Raw genomic sequence first — 19,033 nt, 5'->3', positions numbered from 1 at the left:
TCCCGATTTCAGAATCTGTTTATCTAATTCACCTTTCACATAATATGGCTGTGAAAGTCAGGGTTTCAGTTGTTTTCTGCTTTAAAGTATTAGGCAGCAGGATAACTTCTAGGTTTTTTTGCAAGCACTATCTCCTGTTTACATGTCTTTTTGTCTCCCCTGAAGTGTAATGCAGCATACCAGTGTCTTTTAATTGCGGACCAGCATTGTCGAACTCGGAAATACTTGCTGTGCCTTGCCAGAGGGATCCCTTGTGTGTCTCATATCTGGGTACATGATAGCTGTCATGCTAACCAGCTTCAAAATTATCGGAACTACCTTTTGCCAGCTGGTTATAGCCTCCAGGAGCAAAAACTGCTAGAATGGTAAGTGCCAAACAACCATGATCTGAGTCCACAGACCAAGGATTTAATCAGAGAATTGTTATGCTTGGGAGGCTCTTGAATACTACAAGTACGGAAGGTGTCCCTAGTACTACTCCCCATGCTTTCCTTTCCATATAGGAACAGCACTTCCATCTCTTTCCTTGGATTTACAGTGACCTCTGATGCCAAGGTACATTTGGGTGCCGTATACACAAAAAAGATAGTCTCCTGGGAAGTAAGAAAGATGTCAGTCTCCTCACGAGGAAGACTGAATTCAGGCAAGGCTTCCCACACGCTTGGCTGACTTCTCTAATTGCTCAGAAATGGCTAAAGGAGAGCAATACTACTGCAATTTCCTTTTCCTTTGGTATGTTTTGAAGCCAGCTTCTGCATTTTCTATGGAGTCTAATCCAGTAGGTCTGTTCTGAGAGAACAATTGTCAGGTCGGACTCCTCAGGCAAGGTGAGGGGCGGGCAAAAGCAGTGTGTAAATCTCTGTGGGCTTTTGGGCAGGAGACTGATGCCTGCCTGCTCAGCCCTCTCAAAGCGGAGGCATTTTTGGATATGCACAGAAAAGGTGGTTCAGGATTAAGGAGGAGCTTAGCCTAACTCTGGATTTAGGCTGCTGCACACACACCCCACCAATGTTGTCTAGCTCTGTTTTACTATCTATAAACAGAGGATAATTGTTCCAAGTATTTCAGGAGGGGTGGTAAGAGAGCAGGTCATTGTATGCAAGATATTCAAAGAACCAATATGGGAGCCAATCAGGTGACTAGAAGAAGTAGATAATAGTCCTCAAAGGCTCAGACTACTGAATATTCTTAGCAGTCTGCACGTCTTCTTTATTCTACAGGCACCCACGAGAAAACCCATTCCATAACCTGAAGGTTCTCCTGGTATCAGACCAGCAGCAGAACTTCCTGGATCTGTGGTCTGAAATCCTCATGACGGGGGGAGCAGCATCTGTTAAACAGCATTACTCAAATGCTCACAACAAAGGTACTCACTGGCCAGTTTCTCAGGCCTAGTAGTTGGGAATCCCATGCCACTGTGGTCTCTAGTATGGTTTAAAACCATTTAGGATGGCTTACAAGGTTGTCTATGAGCATAAAAGAAGGCAAACTGCAGACACTAGCTCTCTGCTTGAATGTAATCTAGAAGATTACATCCAGAAGACCTACCTTCCAGAGAAGGAGGGATTCAGGACACAAGCCGTCAGCTTCCAGCCTATGTTGAAAGGGAGAAATAGGCAAGAGTTGCTCATGGACCTTCTGTAGGCCACTAAAATTGTGCTTCCTTGTCCTTCTGAACTCAACTGTCTCCTTCTCCATATGGGATGTAGGCCCTAGTACTCAGCCTGAGGTTAGGACTCATGGTTATCTAGTCCTGCGTGTAACGTTGGCTACTGGTTTTCCGTTAATTTCCATCTGGACTAAAGGGAATCTTTTACTTGCAAGGTGCAGTGTTGCTGTAAAGCACGTCTTAACTTCTACAAAGCGAATTCACTGGCTAGGAATGAGAGGACATGGAAGAGAGATTCATAGTGGTGAAACACATGGATCTTCTGCTGCAGAGAAGATCCTTTTTCCTTTTTTCACCTGACAGATGCCTGTCTTTCCTCCTGTGCAGATATTGCTTTGGGTGTTTATGACGTGGTGGTGACTGATTTTTCCTGCCCGGCTGGTGTCTTGAAGTGTGCAGAAGCTTTACGACTGCCTGTTGTCTCGCAAGAGTGGGTGATCCAGAGCCTTATTGCTGGGGAGAGAGTAGGCTACAACAAGCATCCAAAATATAAACATGACTACGTCCCCCACTAAACTAAAACTTTGCCCTGCTGTCCCACTGTTGTGCAGACTGTGTTTTCATCAGGTTTTAAATGTTTGTGTAATTGGACAGTGTGCATGGATTACTGTATATAGTTTTATCTGCTGGACTTTTATGATGAAATAAATGTTCAATCTCTTGTGGTAGCTGCTGGGACTCCTCATTTATCTAAACTTATTCCAGGGCTGTGCCTCCCGAGAAGGAGGGCAGGGAGAAGAGAAATGCTTACATTTCTCTGAGCTGAATAGCACTAATATTCTACTTTCAGTAAAGGCTGACTGCAACACAAAGTCAGTTATAAAGGAAGGGAAAGGTGTTCTCAACTGGCAGCCTGTATTTACAGAAGTGAGTACCCCATGACCAAGTTCAGGGCAGCAGCAGCAGCACTTCTGTTTGTTGGAAGAATAGCATGTTGTGTACTCCTCCCGCTTGCTGTTGTTTTTTCCATGAATTTCATCAAGATGTTGCTGAAGTGACTGGTAAGAATTTCTAGGACAAAGTGCCATTTTATTTTGGCTACCTCTCTTTTTTTCCTGTTGTGACTATATAGGTATTAACCTGCCTTAGTGGAGACTGGCACTACCTAAGTAGAGACACAGACACAGGGACCGAGGACAACTAAACTGCTGGGAGACCGAGGTGCAAAGAGTATGAAAGTGCTGTGTATCTTTGTTTAAATGGTAATGGGGTAAATCATCTGCTTCTGAGCTGCTGCATTCACAGCCAGGCACTTTATCTTAGCAGTCAACTGGCATAAAGACAAAAGCTGAGTTTGACAGCTCTTCACTCTAGCACTGCTCTAGGCTAGAGCTATACCCAGGCCTCCATCCAGCCTTGTACACAGTCTTTTGTCCCCTGCTTCAACAGTGTAAGTTTTTCTTGATGCGTGTTTCTTCCCCCATCATTTCCTAGCTCAGTCACCTTCTGACTGTGTTGGTCTGTAAATCCTACATCCAAACTTCAACACCCTTTCTCCCGTTTTCCAACTTTTTTCGTGGTCACAGGATTTTAAACTTTGCATCAGGCAGTCCTACTACGAACAGCTGTAGTGCACTGAAGATGCCAGGCCTTATACTTGCTGTCTTTTGTTACCATGTCTTTCTGAGTGAGCAGAGAGGAGGTTTTTTTCTCCTAAGGACATGTAACTTTCTCGAGAGCTGCAACTTCAGATACTGTGAAAATGCCAACCCTTTGAGGAGAAGGCTGGTTTCCTGGCAGCCTTTGTGTTCAAACTGGGAAACCCGATCCTACACCCCAGCGACGGACTGGAGGGCTCTCTTCTGCCGCTCATCCAAAGGGACTTATGGCAAGACAGTCTGTTATCGCAAGGCTAGGAAATCTTAGTAACATGCAAGAAGTTCCTGCCAGATACCGCTTTTCATTGAAAAAGGATGCTCTGCTGCTCTAGTCCCTTTGCACTTGGCTGCAGACATTGACAATATTCTACATAAGTGCATGACAAGATGGTTTTATTTTGTTTCAGTAGGATAGTCACTAGTAGCATGCTAAGTGGTCTTGAATTAAAACAGTACATTCAGAGCTGGCATCCCAGTTAAGAGTCTCCTTAGTTTTAGTTCTAGCACACTTCCCTGCCAGCAGAGGGAGCTTTGTCCTTTGCATAGGGCAAAGCTCTTGCTTCTGTCTTGACGTGCATCATTTTAGCACACAAAATGTATTAAGTTTTATAGAAAAAGCATGTGACATCACTAGTGGCTCCTTTACCTATACAGGTATGCTAGAACAGTGCACTGTATGAGAAGAGATTCTGAAAATCTACTCCTTCCCTCCCCCTTTACCTCAAACTGCTATTGCAGTTGTTTCATTTACCTGGAGGTATGTATTTGATGAGCAGACATTGTGTATTGTAAATCAGTTTACTGCACAAGTGGAACTCTTGAATACAGCCAAAACTTCATTCATAGGCAAGAACAGTAGACTACTTCCTCCATACTCCAACTTGCAAAGGATCATAGTCCAGCTGAAGAGTCAAGACATCGTAATTCTTGTTGCTTTTTTCACTTTCTGAACAGGCACAGACTGCCTCCCTAGAAGCATTTATAAGTATATGCAGAGCTGTAGAAAGCATGTTTTTACTAGCTCAGAAAAAATGGAGTAGCTTTCTGCGATCACTGGGCAGCCTCACGTAAGTGGCACTTCCTGCCAATTCCTTCTGAAACAGCGGTTCACCAAGCCAGAGCCAGCTATGAACTAAAACTCACTTGAGTGCAAACTCTCCAAGGGCACCAGTCTCCACTGCTTGATGCACTGTTGGTCACAGCCTGAAGAAAAGGTCTTAGTGCTTAAACCCCAAAACTGCAAGAGAAGGGTACAATATTAACTACATGTTGAAAGGAACTCCCTTTATCAACCCGCATCAGCATTTTTTCAGCCAATATGAGCTAGCAGGTAGTTCAACTTCATGCCAAAACAAACTTGAAGGGGAGAAAGTGTATGAAAACCAAAAATTAACTCATGCGGGTTTGTTACTTTTCTGTCACAGTATTTAGCAACACTTTGCTTCTAATTATTTTGGCTTACATAATAAAAAAAAAAGATTTATGATCATTTAGATCACTTTGTACTTCCAAGTACCTCCGGATAATGCTACAAGCAACCCTGAAGATATTCCTACCTGCCCAAGGTTCCTCCAGCCTGGGTGTAGTATTTGTTATAATCCAAGCGTAGCAGCAGTTGAGCTAAGTCAGAGTTTATCTGATGGTTGCGAACACTAGAGAGAATCTTGAAAAGAAGTGATGACTGACGACTGAATCCCTACAAATTAGAAGAAGTCAGTTCTGGGCACTCTCAAGAGAGAAAGCAAGCAAGCAAGCCTTTCATCTCTGTTCCTGCCTAAACAATCCTTTAACAGCCTGAAAAAAAAAATCACTGCAAGAGAAGTGATGCTTGTGGTCCAGTATAAGGTAAGCTGTCAGCCGCAAGAATTATTAGGTGTTAGGTATCCAAAAGGAGGGGCAGAGGCACAGGCTGATATCCACCTCCTTTCTATTCCAATAGTGTAATTTCTGCATATCTGCCCACATTCCTCTCTGTGCACATAGAATTTTTGGCTCAGGAACAGTTGATTAATTAATTAAAATCATTGCAAGCACTCATACAGAAGGTCTCAGCTTAAACCCGCTCCTGTTCTACAGCTGTTAAAGCCAAGATGACCGCTTAGGCAAATGTTTGCATGGGAGAAGAACAGGTCCATATAAACATAGATTCACCTTCACCAAAATACTGAGTTGTGCAGCTCCCCGTTCGTCTAACGGGCCCAGATTCTGACTGACCAGAGAACAAAAACTATGACACAGATCCAGAATTTCATTTAAGCAGTGGAAAACCTGCATGGGATAAAAAGTACAAGATAGTAGTTTAAACAGAGTTCAAACCCAGAGAAAGCTGTTCTTAGTACCTGAAAAGCTGCAGCATTCATAATCAAGATGTTGCTGATACCATGTTTTTCAATCAGTAAGGAAGATGTTAAAGCACCCACAGCATTTTTGTAAGGTTTTCTACAGAAAAAGGACTTGAATGGTATGCTGCATGTTTCCCTCCCACCCCCAACCTTTTGCAGACATTACTGGCGAAACAGCGACTGGCATGAGCCATCCACGTAGGCACGGAAGTTGGACATTGGCTTCCCTATCCAAGCCACAGACCATCATTGCAGCTTCAGGACTGAGAAGGAAGAATAAAGAACAGCAAGAGCTCTGGTTCAAGGCCTTGGTTTCACTGTTCACAAAACCTGGAATTTCTTTTTTATCAGTGGGTCAAGGTAACTTGCCTTCAAGAGTGTTAAGAAAGCCCAAAGTCCCCACAGACATAACTACTGGAACACTTAAAGTTCCAGACTGGATAACTATTCCGCCACCTTTATGCTATAGCCTCACAGACGGAGCAAAATAATGAAACAAATAATGAAACAAAATACTGATACCTGCCGTATCACTGTGTTGCATTGATACCAGCCTTCTTTGGGAATGTTTTTGTGAGGCTACATGTTTAATAAAAATGCCGGCAACACTGTAACATATTTTTGAATAAAACAACAATAGAAAATACCCTGAAAGTCCACTCAGGAACATCTGAACTATTTTTATCCTCTAAAGTATAAGTAAGAGAGGGATTTTTTTTTCCTGATCTAATGCATTTCAGAACTAGTCTCTCAGGAATACAGCACTACGCTAATTAGTACTTCTTTAATAAAACTGCCTGTGAGAAAAATATAGCAACAGAATTTAAGTTAATAAGGTTAACTGAACACTGGAATAATCTTGATTTAAAATTGCCAGGAATCCAACATCCATGTAAATTAAGTGATTTTAATTCAATTATCTGTTCTAGTTTATTCCTGCTTTATTCCTAGAATTGTAGTCTGTGCTCTGCAGGAGATTATCACTGATCTGTTTTAAAAGAAATGGTTTGTCATATCTGCTCAAAAAGGTGTGTTTCTTAGGGCAGTTGCAAAATTTGTAGAAAAAGGTGAAAACAAGACCTACTTACCGGTTTTAGGAGGATGAAAGACTGAGCCAACAGATTACTTAAGAAATGATCGTGAGCCAATCGTATACTCTCAAAATCTCGTGTGGCATTTATCTGCTGCAGAAGCTGTGAGAACTGAGATTCCAGTACATCCACCTGATGGATATGTAAAGAAATCTCATGAGTATCTGGAGGAATGGCAGTACTTCAGACCAGCCAGAAGTTTTGTGTAACTTACTTTCCTTATTGCTACTGTTACCTTAGAAGCTGAGGATCACTCTCTCTCTGCCTCCTGAATGGGGAATTACATACAACAGTGGTACATAACTGGGGGGGAAACAATTTTTGATGCCTAAGTATTATCTGAGTAGAAAGGGAAATGATAACTTTCGTTAAGATTAACTATTGGAAAAGTATATAAGATTAACTATTGGAAAAGTATATAAGATTAACTATTGGAAAAGTATATAGCATGTAAACAAAGGTATTTGATTGTAATCATCTCTGAATTTTACACTGGGAGATACTACCTGGAATCTCAGGACAAAGGCTGCACTGCAAAAGCTCAGCCAGATTACTCTGGAGAATCTAGAAAGCCAGGCCCCTTCAATTCAGCTGTTATGGCTATTAACAAAATTGTATGTAATTCTTACAAAATCATGCTACTAGTAACTGGTGTTTACATTTGAAAAGCTTCTTTTTTACTTCAAATGGTCAGAATATGGCTTCTTTCAATTCTTTAAAAAAAAACAAACTAAAACCCAACAAACCAAAACAACAACTTGTCACTTAACTCCAAGTGAAGTTCATTTAAAGGGGCAAGGGAAGAAGTCAGGATGGTATCTTAACGATGCTACTTCAGAGATGACTGTGGCTTCTCACAAATGCTTAGTAGCACTAGAGAGCCAAAACTCCTGCATTTCCAGTAACACTGATTCACAAGTCCAAAAACTTTATATTTGTAGCACTAAGTCTGGGAACTCAGAGAAAGTTCTAGATTTGTTCCAAAGGAAATCCTCATTTCCTTAAGGTACAAAGAATCTGAACCCTGAAAGACAGGACTTCAGTGCTCCCTCCTCGAATTTCTGCCAATTCCTCATTAACTGATACAGTTCACCTTTCTCTATAATCCTGACCTGCAGATAATACTGAAGATTGTCCACAAGGAAAGCCATGTGATCCCTCAGACGCCACTTGATGGCATCAGTTCTGTTAGATTTCAGGTGTTTGCGTTGCATCTGGAGAGCCCAGCAGTGCTGTAGCTCAGCCTGGACTCGTCGCACACTCAGCAGGTATTTGAACACAACATTGTACCTACAGTCAAAAAATACAAAATTGTTTAAGATTAAAATCTTCCTTGGGCGCAGGTACTGAAGATCATCACAATGCAAGACTGGAAAAAGAAACAGGAGGTGGCTGCCTGCCAACAGACAGGGTAGGTCAGGTGATGGTCCATCTCGGAGTAACAGATTTCTGCTTGTATTGGTTACTGACCTAAAAAATACAAAGTTAATTTCACTGTAAAGAGGGAAGAGCTGGCAACGTTTTGTCAACGTAGCACTGTTTGTAAAACAGTGCAGATCTGTCAGCATCTTGCAGGTCTTACTGTCATTACAAGTACCCCCAATATGAGTAAGCGGAAGGAGTAATTTTAAGGTTCAAGGAGCAAGCTAAAAGTATTATAGCTCTACCTTTCTCTCCATAGAGAGGAAAAAACCCCAACATGTTAGTGAGTGCCTGAGATCAGGGAACCTATAGATGAATATACAAAGACCATACCTACTACTTACTTCTCCAGAACAGCAGGAGTAAAGAGAATGTGCAGTGGCCATTGAACTTTGTAAGAAAGGCCCAGAGCTGCCCATCCAGATGCAGGGGCTTCACGTGGAGATAACTCCCGGGAAGGCCCTTCACGAGTCTGAGAAGCATCTGAAAACAAATGAGGTGCTAAATTAAGTTGTCTTCTCAGTCAAGACAACCATAGCAAGGAAGAAAAGGCAAAAGAACAGAATAAGAAGAGCCAAAGCAGGCTAGGCCATCACATAGGGCTGCAAAGGGAACAAAGTTAATATTTCTTTAAGTTCAGAGAAGGGTAAGTAATAGGACTTGAAGACAAGGTCATCATCTCCCCTCTTAACTCACTACTAAAAATGCAAGTAGATACCTTTATGCTCCTTTCCATGATACTCAATGGTTAAGTGAAGCAGAGGAAGAAGGTTGTCATCATCTAACAGTACCTTATGAGCAGACTGCTGAAATGCAACGTTGACATCTGACAATGAGAGAGCACAGGTATCAACACAAGATGATGCAGCTAGTGCTAATTTTGCACCCATTAATTATTTATGCTTGGCCATAAAAGACAACACTGACAGGCTATTTCCACTATTTTAATTTAATTCCAGTTTCAAATATGGAGAGAAACCTGCCATCTGAAAGTTTCTGAGATGTTATTTTCACCCACTCTGTGAGACATTCTAATTCACAAGCGCTTTCAAAACTAACGACAACATCTAGAGGAGAAGATAGAGCTCTTCTGTACTGAACGTTGCTAACCATTTTCCTGCTATACCACAGTGAGGACAGCTTGGTAAGTGAATAAGCAACACTCACCATGTTCAGTTACGGCTGTAGGTGGTGTTTTTAACATGTGCTGTGCAGTGTCAATGAAGGCCTGAAACAGCTCTCCTCTTCCCAAAAGGTAAAAGTCTTTTATAATCTGTGGAGATAAATTTTTTGTGTATAAGCATATCAAAAACCGAGCAGAAATTTTAAGCATCGTAGCTGATAGCATCCATTTTTATTATTGCTTGGACAACTCCTGCCATTTCAAAACACAGGTGGAGAGCTATGAATTTCATCCAGTGCCCAAAAAGTCTATGCTGTCTTTGCTTCGAGATGCAAACCACAAAACCACATACACATACCCCTCTAACTCTGTCTCTGACCAAGTTCTATCACTCTGTGCCCATTCTTGAGGAAAATGAAAACAGCTTTACCTAAAAGAAGAAAGTGCAGAATCTAAGACAGTAAGGTATTTAATGGGAAAGAGCCATTAAAAAAGAAAGAAAGAAAAAAAAATTCAAGCTGCTTTAGCAAAAGCAAGCTAGCAGTTACATTACCTTCAGTTGTCCTAGTAAATCTGATTCTTCCACCATCAGTTTCCAAAGATGCTAGTGAGGAAACAAAAAACAAACAAAAAAAGAAACCTCGCCTCAGATTTATCTAAACCCATTCAGTGAGAACAGTAGCTGGCTTAAAATACTTGTGATGCATACAGAAAAGCACCTATGTAAAATGCTATATAAAGCACAAGAGAACACACTAAGAATCCTGTGTGTAGGCAGCCCATGCTACTAGTTAGAACACTCTTGATGTATACCAGCAAGAAACTCTGCCCAAGAAACATGAAGACCCATGACAAAAATTAAGCAAATTCTTATGAAATCAGTTCCACCCTAGCTTTGTTCTCCCTTCTCTAACCTCCCCATCTTCTCAGGTTTCCCCCCCACCCCAAATTAAAAAAAGATTTTAAATTGCCAAAGCAAAGAATTTGTCCAGTGAGACGCCATCTATTATGCTGAAAGCATGATGAAAAGTTCTGAAGTCATTGCAAGTGAAATAAAAAAATACATATATATATATATATATATATATATATATATATATATATAAATTCCCTTCTTTCCCCCGTGAAAGTGAACAGTATTTGTTAAATGTCCTTTTGTCACTAGAAGTTGGGGTAACATGAAGCTCTGAGCCCCATAAGAACATAAAAGCTACCTGCAGCATTCACACGCTTGTCCAATCACTGATTCTAAAGAGCCCCCTTCTTCTCCCAGTCATTCAGAAAACTGAAGAGCTCCTCAGCCCGTATAGTAGTTATCCTTCCTAGGATCCTTACCTCAGCAACAGTGCTCCGTATCCAGTCAACCACTGATTCAAAGTCCACCAAACTAAAGAGCGGTTGCTGCTTGAGTCGATGTAGCTCTGCTGCAAAAGTGTCCTCCTGGTTTTTTAGGATGGAGCCTGTGCAGCAATGAGAAAAGTGTTTTGGACAATAAAAAGGAATACCATTTGGAGAAGTGCAGACCCCTTCCAGCACAGTGGGGCAGAAAGGCTGTCCAGGCAGCACCATCTCAGGTCTGGCGAGGAACGTGAAGTTAAGGCGGCCTCAAAGTACAAGTACCAAGGTGCAAGATTACTATTGCAAGTACAGTTACAGTATAGACACCTGACATGGCAGTGCTGTGGTATCAGTAAAAACCCAAAATATTTTCTATGTACATGACTGCCACTAACAGCCCTTTTCCTGGGACTGAGCTAGGTCTTTGAACCCACAGCTTTTCTGCCACATTAACCAGTTGGTTTTGTTTTCCACCCACCCCCACCTCTTTCAAATCTATCCTACTGCCTGAACTTGGGGATTTTTTTTTAACCAACTAAGCTAGAAGACCAATTTCTTTTCACCTCGCTTCTCCTAAGGCAAGAAGACAGCCCAATTTAATTGGTCCTTTGTTCTCTGCAATGTCACTCAAGTCATTTGAGTGCTTTTGCACAGAAAACTTCAAGACAGAGCCTCCACAGTAGTCCTCCGCAACTGGTGTAGGAATATATTTCCAAAACCATCTCCAATGTAAACTTATCAGGCTCTCAAAGAGAACCATCAGCTGGCATTGTCTCTCTCTTGCTGTCTTAAAGGCTCCATCTTGATCATTTGTCTTCCACAGCAACCTTTGGGACCACCTTGCAATGAATCTCTTATGCTTGTGGGTGCATTTTAATCCTATGACATCATTCTGCAACATATACACTCAGAGCAAGATGTGCCCTTGTGTCTGTCTGCACCTTTCAGGGACAGGGATGCAAACTGAAAAGAAAACATGACCTTTGCAATTGCTTTATTTATCCAGAGCAAATCACATGGTGACTTGTTGCTGGAAACTTGGAGACTATGTTTGGAAAGTGGTATTATTTACTCATCGTGTTCTTATACCGTTCCCTTGGAATCAATCAGAAGCAGAACACTGGGACCACTGCTCTGTCCTGGCACAACCATCCATATGTTCTGAAGAATATCAGCCAATAGTCAGTGACTGTTGAGGAATTCATTAATACAGCATTTTGGAAGATACTTGTTAGTCACTCATAACTGAGAAAAGGCCGCAAGAAAGATGTTCCTTACCTTTTCTGGTCAGGTTAACATTTTGATTCTCAAACATCTGTACAGATTCTCCCACAAAGAGGATTTTCTCAGCAACCCGCACAGGAATGTATGAAGGCAGCATTTCTACTCGCAGAGAAAACTGTTTTAGAGATGGAGCTAACATGTTCTCCTCCTCAATCAAGCGCTGTCAGAGACCCCAGGGAAAAGAAATCAAGCAGAAAAAGTGTGAGAAAATCAGACAGAAAAGGAGTATAAAGGGGGGTGTGTGGGGGGGAGGGGGAATCCAAATATATTGGAAGTAAGCAGAAAGGCAGCAAACCTGATTTGCATCATTTAAGTAAGCCTGCAAACTTCTTTATACTTCTGGTACGCTAGCAGATCTCCCTAGAGAAGGCATTCCTTTAATCAGAAAGGGGAGCAGAAGTGGGAAAAGGAGAAGCTAAACCTTTGTGGAATAGCAGCAAATTGGCTCTCCCAAAGGATAATGTTACATCAGCAAAAGGAATTTTTGTTGCAACTGCATTACATTAGGTTTTTTGTAGCCATAACAATGTTAATTAGCATTACCAAAAATAATTCTCCTCTACACCCATTCCTATATGTTTTAACACTGCTAGAACACTTGTGATATGGGCCAGATGTAAACACCTCCACTAGTGAGCAAATAGGTTAAAGATCTGAAGGCTTACCAGCATAAATTAGGTAATTTTCTCAGTTCATGTGAAAGGTGTTTAAAACAATACAGTAAGTTATTAACTTTTTTCTGAATGTATTAATAAAGAACTCCAAGTACAGAGGCAAGATTTTCCTTCAGAGAAGCAATACTGATTATTTAATTTGGCTTTCTTCTTATTGGAGAATTAGGGTCATTAGTCCATAATCAAAAAAACACCGTGCTAACAAATTTTTGAGAACGTTTGCCATCTACAGAACTCTTAACTTTAATAGGAGAGTTCGGTATCAGTTTGTATACTGACGTTAACAACTCGGCAGTTCTTTTCTTAAGATTCTTCTGACGCTTTTCGATGAGGAAATACCCAAGTATTTTATTAGTCTATCCCATCAATACTCAGGATTTCTTATTTTACTCCCTGACCGTAGAATTGCCAACAATGTTAGTCAATAATACTGAAGAAGAGAGTTAATTAGGCTCTCTTGGTATCATCTTCTTAATGCCTACATTTTCCACCATGGATCTAGAAGACTCACCAATTTTCACATTCCTCCTATATCCGATACAGTGAAATAATAGATTGTTCACTAACTGCCTTTTAAGGTTTTCCCTTGTTTTTGCCTGTGTGTAGTCTGTCCTCACCAGAGACTGGTTGTACAGGGCACTTAATTAGAATGCAGTGCAGGGTGTTTTGGGGGTGAATCTGCTGTGTGTTCACAGCCAAGTTGCATGCAGCACACTAACACCATGGGTGCCCATGAAATGTCTTCTCACAGTAAACTAGAGTGTGAAATTTACAGAGTTGCACTTGCTTCTCACTGGTCCCTGATGCAAACACTATTCTGATGCACAAAATGTGGAAGATTACTCCATTGAGAAAGCTGCTTTGCACAAGGACACTCTAATGGTATGCATCTACATGAGGAGTTACCACATTTCACCAGTATACTGGCAAGTTGCTCCCTTGCTTAACTTAGCACACGTTCTTAGCAGCCTCTTGACTCTCACATAGCGCATTTTTCCCCAGTAATGTCAGTAGTATTACCCTGTTAGGTAACATTTGCACAACAAACAGTTGTGCAAGAAAGGTACCCGACCCAGCTGCCAATAGAAAAGAGTGCAAATCAAGTCAACACCCAAGCTCCCCACGCCCTTTTCCTTGCAATTGCTCACACTACCACCAACGCCTACGTTGAGCAGATCACACTGTTGACTGTAAGGGATCAGAAAAGAGTCAGTCAAGAGCAGGGTGAGTACAGCAGTTCCAATTACTTGACATCAGCATCTACACAGATTCCATCCGTAGGGCTTTCTGCCCCAAGATTATCCAGCTGTGCCAAATGATATGTCTCTGTCCTTTATGCCTAGCTGCAATCTATGATAATATTCTGTTGATTTTCCATCCTGCCAGGTCTCAATATATGTCCAGTCTAGCATAGCTCACACTGAAGCAGAAGACAATATGTTTCTTCTTTAGCTCCCCAAGGACCGAAGGATGCCAAGCTATGACTTGCAGTCTTACCAGGTCCTGCAGTTCTCGTAGCTGTTTTCCTGTAAGTCCCCCAATTCCTAGGTCATCGTCATCTTCTTCGGGTTGGCTAGGGACATTCCCAGAAGACGGGCCCTGTTTGATAAAGAACTCTTCATGTTGGTCTAGTAGCAATCCATGCAGCATCCAGGCAGAGAGCTGCTTATACATGACTCCATGACACACAGCCAGAATCCTGAGGTCAAGAGAAAGAGACAGTGGGGCCTTTGCACGCAGTAATCAAAACCTCATTGTACATCATGCTGGAAAGTCCAGTTAGTCAGCCAGGCAATATGGCAAGTGCTAAATGGCTAATGTGGAATTTTATAATTATTTTTTTTAAAACAGAGAAAGGTGGACCGATCACTTGCAAAACGAAACTAACATACTCTCTGAATATGTGGCTTCTCCACAGAGATCTGCTAGTATACCAGAAGTATAAGTAAGTTTGCAGTAGCTTCCCAGTCCTGCTGTTTCTACTCAATTACCATTTCAGCATGAACACAAATTATCTTTTAAGTAGTCTGACTTTCTCCCCAAGGACATACAAACCTAGCAACACTCACCCAGTCACATTTATCCTTTTGAAGGATCAAAAAACAATAACGGGTCTACCATACGTAAAACAGCTCACATAGACCTCAAAAGAAGAAAAAACATAGGGTCTGAACTTTCCTCAGCCCTAAGTCCAAAGTATGGAGAAAGCCTTAATTCCTGCCATAAGCCTGCTTTAGGTAAATAATGGGGACTGTGACAGTTTTCCCTGCATGCTACTCCTACTTTTATATCATGCAAGCCTGTTTTGCATGTATTGTTTTCACAAGTAAGAGAAACACTTTGACACTAACTCCAGTTACTACAGAAGAATGAAATAATAGCTTTACTGTATCTACATACTTCTCAAGAGCACTGCGAACAGGAGGCAGCCCCCCACAGCTATGTTTGTGGACTGTCTCCAATATCTGACATCCATGAATCTGCAGAAAGAAAACATGGTTAGACTAGGTCGGTTATTTGGATCTGTACTGACCTTTTCAGACATTCAAACACTACGCTTTTGTCTAAAAAGAAAATGCCTTAACAAGCTGTACAAGTCTTACAGAAAGATGCAACATACTCCATGTAGTGAAGACAGAGGCCTTCTATGTGCGGCTCCACACCCAAGCTTCTCTCAAAAATTTCCCTTAACAAAAAGTAAGCATCTCTGCATTCTGAAAACATTAGCTTCTGCCTTTTTTTTTTCTTCCCAGGTGACACTGGGAGAAAACAGACTCTGAAAAGAAGACATTCCAACCAGCAGCATCTCGTACCATGAAATGTATTGTGAATATAAAATGCAAGGCATCAAAGATCATACTGATAATGAAAAAGTCAAATCCAGTGTACATGGATTTGCAAAATAGTTACTCAATACTTACAGGAGTACTAGGAATAGGGCACCCACTACCAAAACCGCATTCTTTCCTAGTATTAAAGTTTTGGAATGAGGGCAGAAAGAACTTAATCAGCTAAAGAGGAAAGTTGTTAAGAGAAACTAGCTACAATTTTACTGTACCTTCTGAGTCTTGATCTGTTCCACCATGACCATCACAGAGGGGAAGAGTAACTGAAACTGCAGAACAAGGAGCAAAATATTGAATTAGGTTGCTATGCAAGGGAGAGAGAAAAACTATACTTGAGTAAGTGTGGATGGGAGCTGATTACACTAATTTAATGAAACTATCATCCGGCTTTCCCCACAAATTAGAAACATGACAAGAAAATCTCTAGGAAGAATGTCCTCCCTCCACTGGACCAAGATGTATGAAGTTACTATATTCCAGCTGGAGTTGCAGCTAAACACAGGCAGCGAGGAATATGCAAGGGTCAAGGTGGAGGGCCTAAGCTTTGTGTCAAAGTGCAAGTGATCTGAGCATGATTAAGGGACTACAAATGTAGAGGTGTTAAAAAGAAATGGCATGACATGACAAACTAACCCTTCTTTATCCCACCCACTTTCTTATTAGACTCAAGGAGTGATAAGAGTAACCAAAGAGCACTACCTGTTTATTAACATGACATACCTGGTCCAAGGAATAATTAACATGTGAGATGGAAAGATGCGGGTCGGCCAGAAACTGTAAGAACAATAAAGCAATTAATGGAAATTAAAGTAAGGTATGGATAAGTAAAAAAAGCACGTTTGGCTCTATACTCCAAACCTTCAGTTCCCACAGCTTTTTTTCCCCCCATATTTTTGGGCTGTGTCCCATTTTAGGCTATAACAACCACTGGATGGTGACAGTACCCAAGATATGACAGCTGCTAATCTAGCAGACATTAATCAAAGCCTTTACAACTGAAAACAGAAGTCACAATAGTCTGAAACAGCACTGGGCTCCGAGGCAGATGGGGCACTTACTGATGTGAAGGTAGAGGGGACAATACTTATTAGAATGAAGAGTCATTTACAATGGCACCTCACAGGAATAATTTGGAAGACATCCCTGATGCGGAAAGGAAAATACCTTGTCTCCTCTTTAGCTACTACTACTTAGCACATTAACTGCAGAAATGACAACTTTCCACAATCTGTCAGCAGCAGGACAGCCTCTTGTTCCAAGTCTCTCTCCTTTACCTCTTGTTCTAGGTCAAGTAGTGCCTGTCGATATGGCTGCAGCACTGAATCCAGACCTGTGCAGAAGGCTCGCAAATAAATGCCATGTAATCCACTCTGGTTTTGCTGAGATGGATGATGGTCCTGAAACCAAACAATAAAATCTACATCAGCTCCCCAGTGCAGGACTAAAGAGTAATGGAGTTTCTGTGCAGCGTTACACCAGCAGCCAGTGGTCCAAACATGTTGAAATGCACCTTAGCCCGCAGGAAAGTGCCCAGAAAAAAACCAGAAGTTTGTCACAAGGGGAGTTACTTGAGCGCAGTTATATTTAGCTCTTCTGTGGACATGTCCAAGTGCTGGGAACCACTGGTAACTTCAGCGCTTCTTTGTACTTATGCATGCCTCTTGGATCTCAAAGCTCTTCACGAACCGCGAGGAGGACTCGCTACAACACACGGATGAGCATCCTGGACAGTTCACAAACCCTGGCCAGTCTGCAGTGACCAGAAATTACAGTATGCTTCCCCAAAAATGAGATCTGACATTTGGTCCCTCTTTCGCTGTTCTGCGCCCTCCCTTGTTCGCATGGCACAGAGCTTTCTGGAGCTCTGCTCGGGAAAGCGCGTCTGTGTGTGCCGGCGCGGATGTGCCCCGCAGGACATCCGTGCCTCCGGGGCAGCTTGGCCGGACCGGCACCCGCTCCGTTCTGCCCGGGAAATACAGGGGAGCGGAGCGGCGGCCCCACCTGCTGCTGTACGTGCCCCGTGTACTGCTCCACGAATTCGGCAAAGCGGATGTAGTCGGTGCCGAGGCGGCAGAGCCGATTCAGGACGCTGGTCTCGCTGGGGTGCAGGAACGGCAGTTCCTGAGACACCTGAGGGGGGAAACGGCGGTGAGGGCGGGGCGGGGCGGGGCGGGCCGCGCCGGCGGGGGCCGGTCGGGGCCGGGCCGGGCCGTACCTGTAGGCCGCCGCGCTTGCTCCAGGTGAAGGCCGCCCCCGGGTACCCGCTCAGCGCCAGCAGCAGCTCGTGGATCATCCTGCCGCGCGGCGCCGCGCGGGCTGCCGGGAAGCGCGCAAGGGCCGCCGGGAAGGGCGGGCCTGCGCGGCGGCTTCAGCGGGGCCGGGGGGGGCCGCTCGCCGTGCGGGGGCGGCGGAGGCCGTTGTGCTGCGGGGGGCAGGGCCTCAGCGGGCACGGACAGGAACGGGGCCACGCGAGGGCGGGCGCGCCGGCTTGCTGGAAGAGTCACCGGGAGCGGCCGACCGGGCCGGACCGCGTCGTGAGGGGCGCCTCGCCCTGGCCCTGGCCCTGGCCCTCGCCCTGGCCCTCGCCCTGGCCCTCGCCCTGGCCCTCGCCCTGGCCCTCGCCCTGGCCCTCGCCCTGGCCCTCGCCCTGGCCCTCGCCGCTCTTGGGGCGCGTTGGTGTTCGCTTGCTGCAGGAGGATGGTTGAGTAACGTGGGTGGCCGTGATGGCAAGGTCCAGAAGGTCCCTTCCAGGACAGTCCCTTCTAGGTTGATTTGTAGTTTTGGTATTCCTTACCAGGTTTCTTTATCAGTTTCTCATATTATTCGTCAGTGTTTTATCAATACCAGTTTTACCTTTCTCCGTTGCTTGTCTTCCCTTTCTCTCTTAACTCAGGTAGCCTTTTAATCAAAACTGCCCACTTTCAAAATTGTAGAGTTATCTAATAAACTGGGTTTTAGCAATCTCCTTTTCATTTTCTTTTTCCTATTTTTGGCAGTGTTTTTCTTCATGTGCATTTTTACTCTTCTTCATTGAGAAGAAGTTAGTGTTAAGTATCATATAACAGATGTCTGTTAAGTGTCCATTTTAAATGTGTATTTGGCTCATGATCAGCTTGTCACAATGAGGTCTGAAATGTGGGAAGAACAACTTCTGTTGCATTCTTACAGGGATGAATAAGTTCCTAGGACATTGCCTCATTTGCTGAAGAATTTTTTCTTCTAATACGGTCTCTCTGACATGTATGCATTTGCTTTCCATAGCTATCTTCATGCGTAACTTGGGAGCCCCAACAGTATCGTTCTATCATGTATCAGTATAATAAAACCACCCGCTTTATATTGACAAGGCTTCTATTGTCTGAATAAGGACTGAGGAATTTGGCTGGGCATTTGTTGTTAATCATTGACATACGTATCACAGTATACAATTGGGTCAGGAAAGCTATGTGCTATTCCTGCTTTTAGGAAGCTGCATTTGAGGTTTAGCACAAACCTCAGTCCTGCAGTGCTGAAGTTAGTGGCAGTCCTTCCTTTGTTCGTAAAAGGCTTTGGTTCAATCCCATGCTGCTGACCAAAAGTTCTGGTCTAACAGGTGGGCTTTGATTAATGCTGAATTTAAATACGATTTTCAGTAGATTATAAAGCT

At 43.0% G+C, this 19,033-nt stretch overlaps 2 protein-coding genes across 12 annotated transcripts in view; one reads left to right on the top strand and one right to left on the bottom strand.

Moving 5' to 3' along the window:
* The window catches only part of TP53BP1 (tumor protein p53 binding protein 1), a 37,827-nt gene extending 35,496 nt beyond the window's left edge, over positions 1-2,331 (top strand). For all 10 annotated transcript variants that reach the window (XM_072869450.1, XM_072869453.1, XM_072869451.1 and 7 more), the window contains 3 exons: positions 166-365; positions 1,221-1,366; positions 1,997-2,331. In XM_072869450.1, the coding sequence (XP_072725551.1) occupies positions 166-365; positions 1,221-1,366; positions 1,997-2,184 (534 nt within the window). In that variant the 3' untranslated portion in view covers positions 2,185-2,331. The remainder of the gene's footprint in view (positions 1-165; positions 366-1,220; positions 1,367-1,996) is intronic.
* Positions 2,332-3,649: 1,318 nt separating this feature from the next.
* Positions 3,650-17,746, bottom strand: TUBGCP4 (tubulin gamma complex component 4). Of its 2 annotated transcripts, XM_072870836.1 has the most exons (18): positions 17,603-17,746; positions 17,389-17,517; positions 16,662-16,784; positions 16,108-16,161; positions 15,600-15,656; positions 14,942-15,021; positions 14,039-14,240; positions 11,862-12,027; positions 10,581-10,705; positions 9,799-9,849; positions 9,290-9,395; positions 8,841-8,948; positions 8,467-8,605; positions 7,813-7,990; positions 6,698-6,832; positions 5,419-5,535; positions 4,824-4,963; positions 3,650-4,504 (listed from the first exon to the last, which is right to left on the bottom strand). In XM_072870836.1, the coding sequence occupies exons 1-18, from the start codon at positions 17,678-17,680 to the stop codon at positions 4,492-4,494; spliced, it is 2,001 nt and encodes a 666-aa protein (XP_072726937.1). In that variant the 5' UTR covers positions 17,681-17,746; the 3' UTR covers positions 3,650-4,491. The 2 variants fall into 2 exon arrangements, with proteins under 2 accessions (XP_072726937.1, XP_072726939.1); XM_072870838.1 differs by lacking the exon at positions 17,389-17,517 and having other exon boundaries at positions 17,603-17,712.
* Positions 17,747-19,033: the final 1,287 nt, after the last annotated feature.

This window comes from Ciconia boyciana, chromosome 8 (assembly GCF_034638445.1).
Source record: "Ciconia boyciana chromosome 8, ASM3463844v1, whole genome shotgun sequence".
Classification (NCBI taxonomy): domain Eukaryota; kingdom Metazoa; phylum Chordata; class Aves; order Ciconiiformes; family Ciconiidae; genus Ciconia; species Ciconia boyciana.
Note: the sequence above shows the minus strand (reverse complement) of the source record. Positions and strands in the feature narration are given on the sequence as shown.

Coding starts and splice junctions, on each gene's coding strand:
- TUBGCP4 (XM_072870836.1), bottom strand. CDS start 17,680: ATGATCCACGAGCTGCTGCTGGCGCTGAGCGGGTACCCGGGGGCGGCC. Junction 15,657..16,107: donor TTAATTATTCCTTGGACCAG/GTATGTCATGTT, acceptor CTTGTTCTGCAG/TTTCAGTTACTCTTCCCCTC. Junction 8,949..9,289: donor TACAGCCGTAACTGAACATG/GTGAGTGTTGCT, acceptor TCTCATTGTCAG/ATGTCAACGTTGCATTTCAG.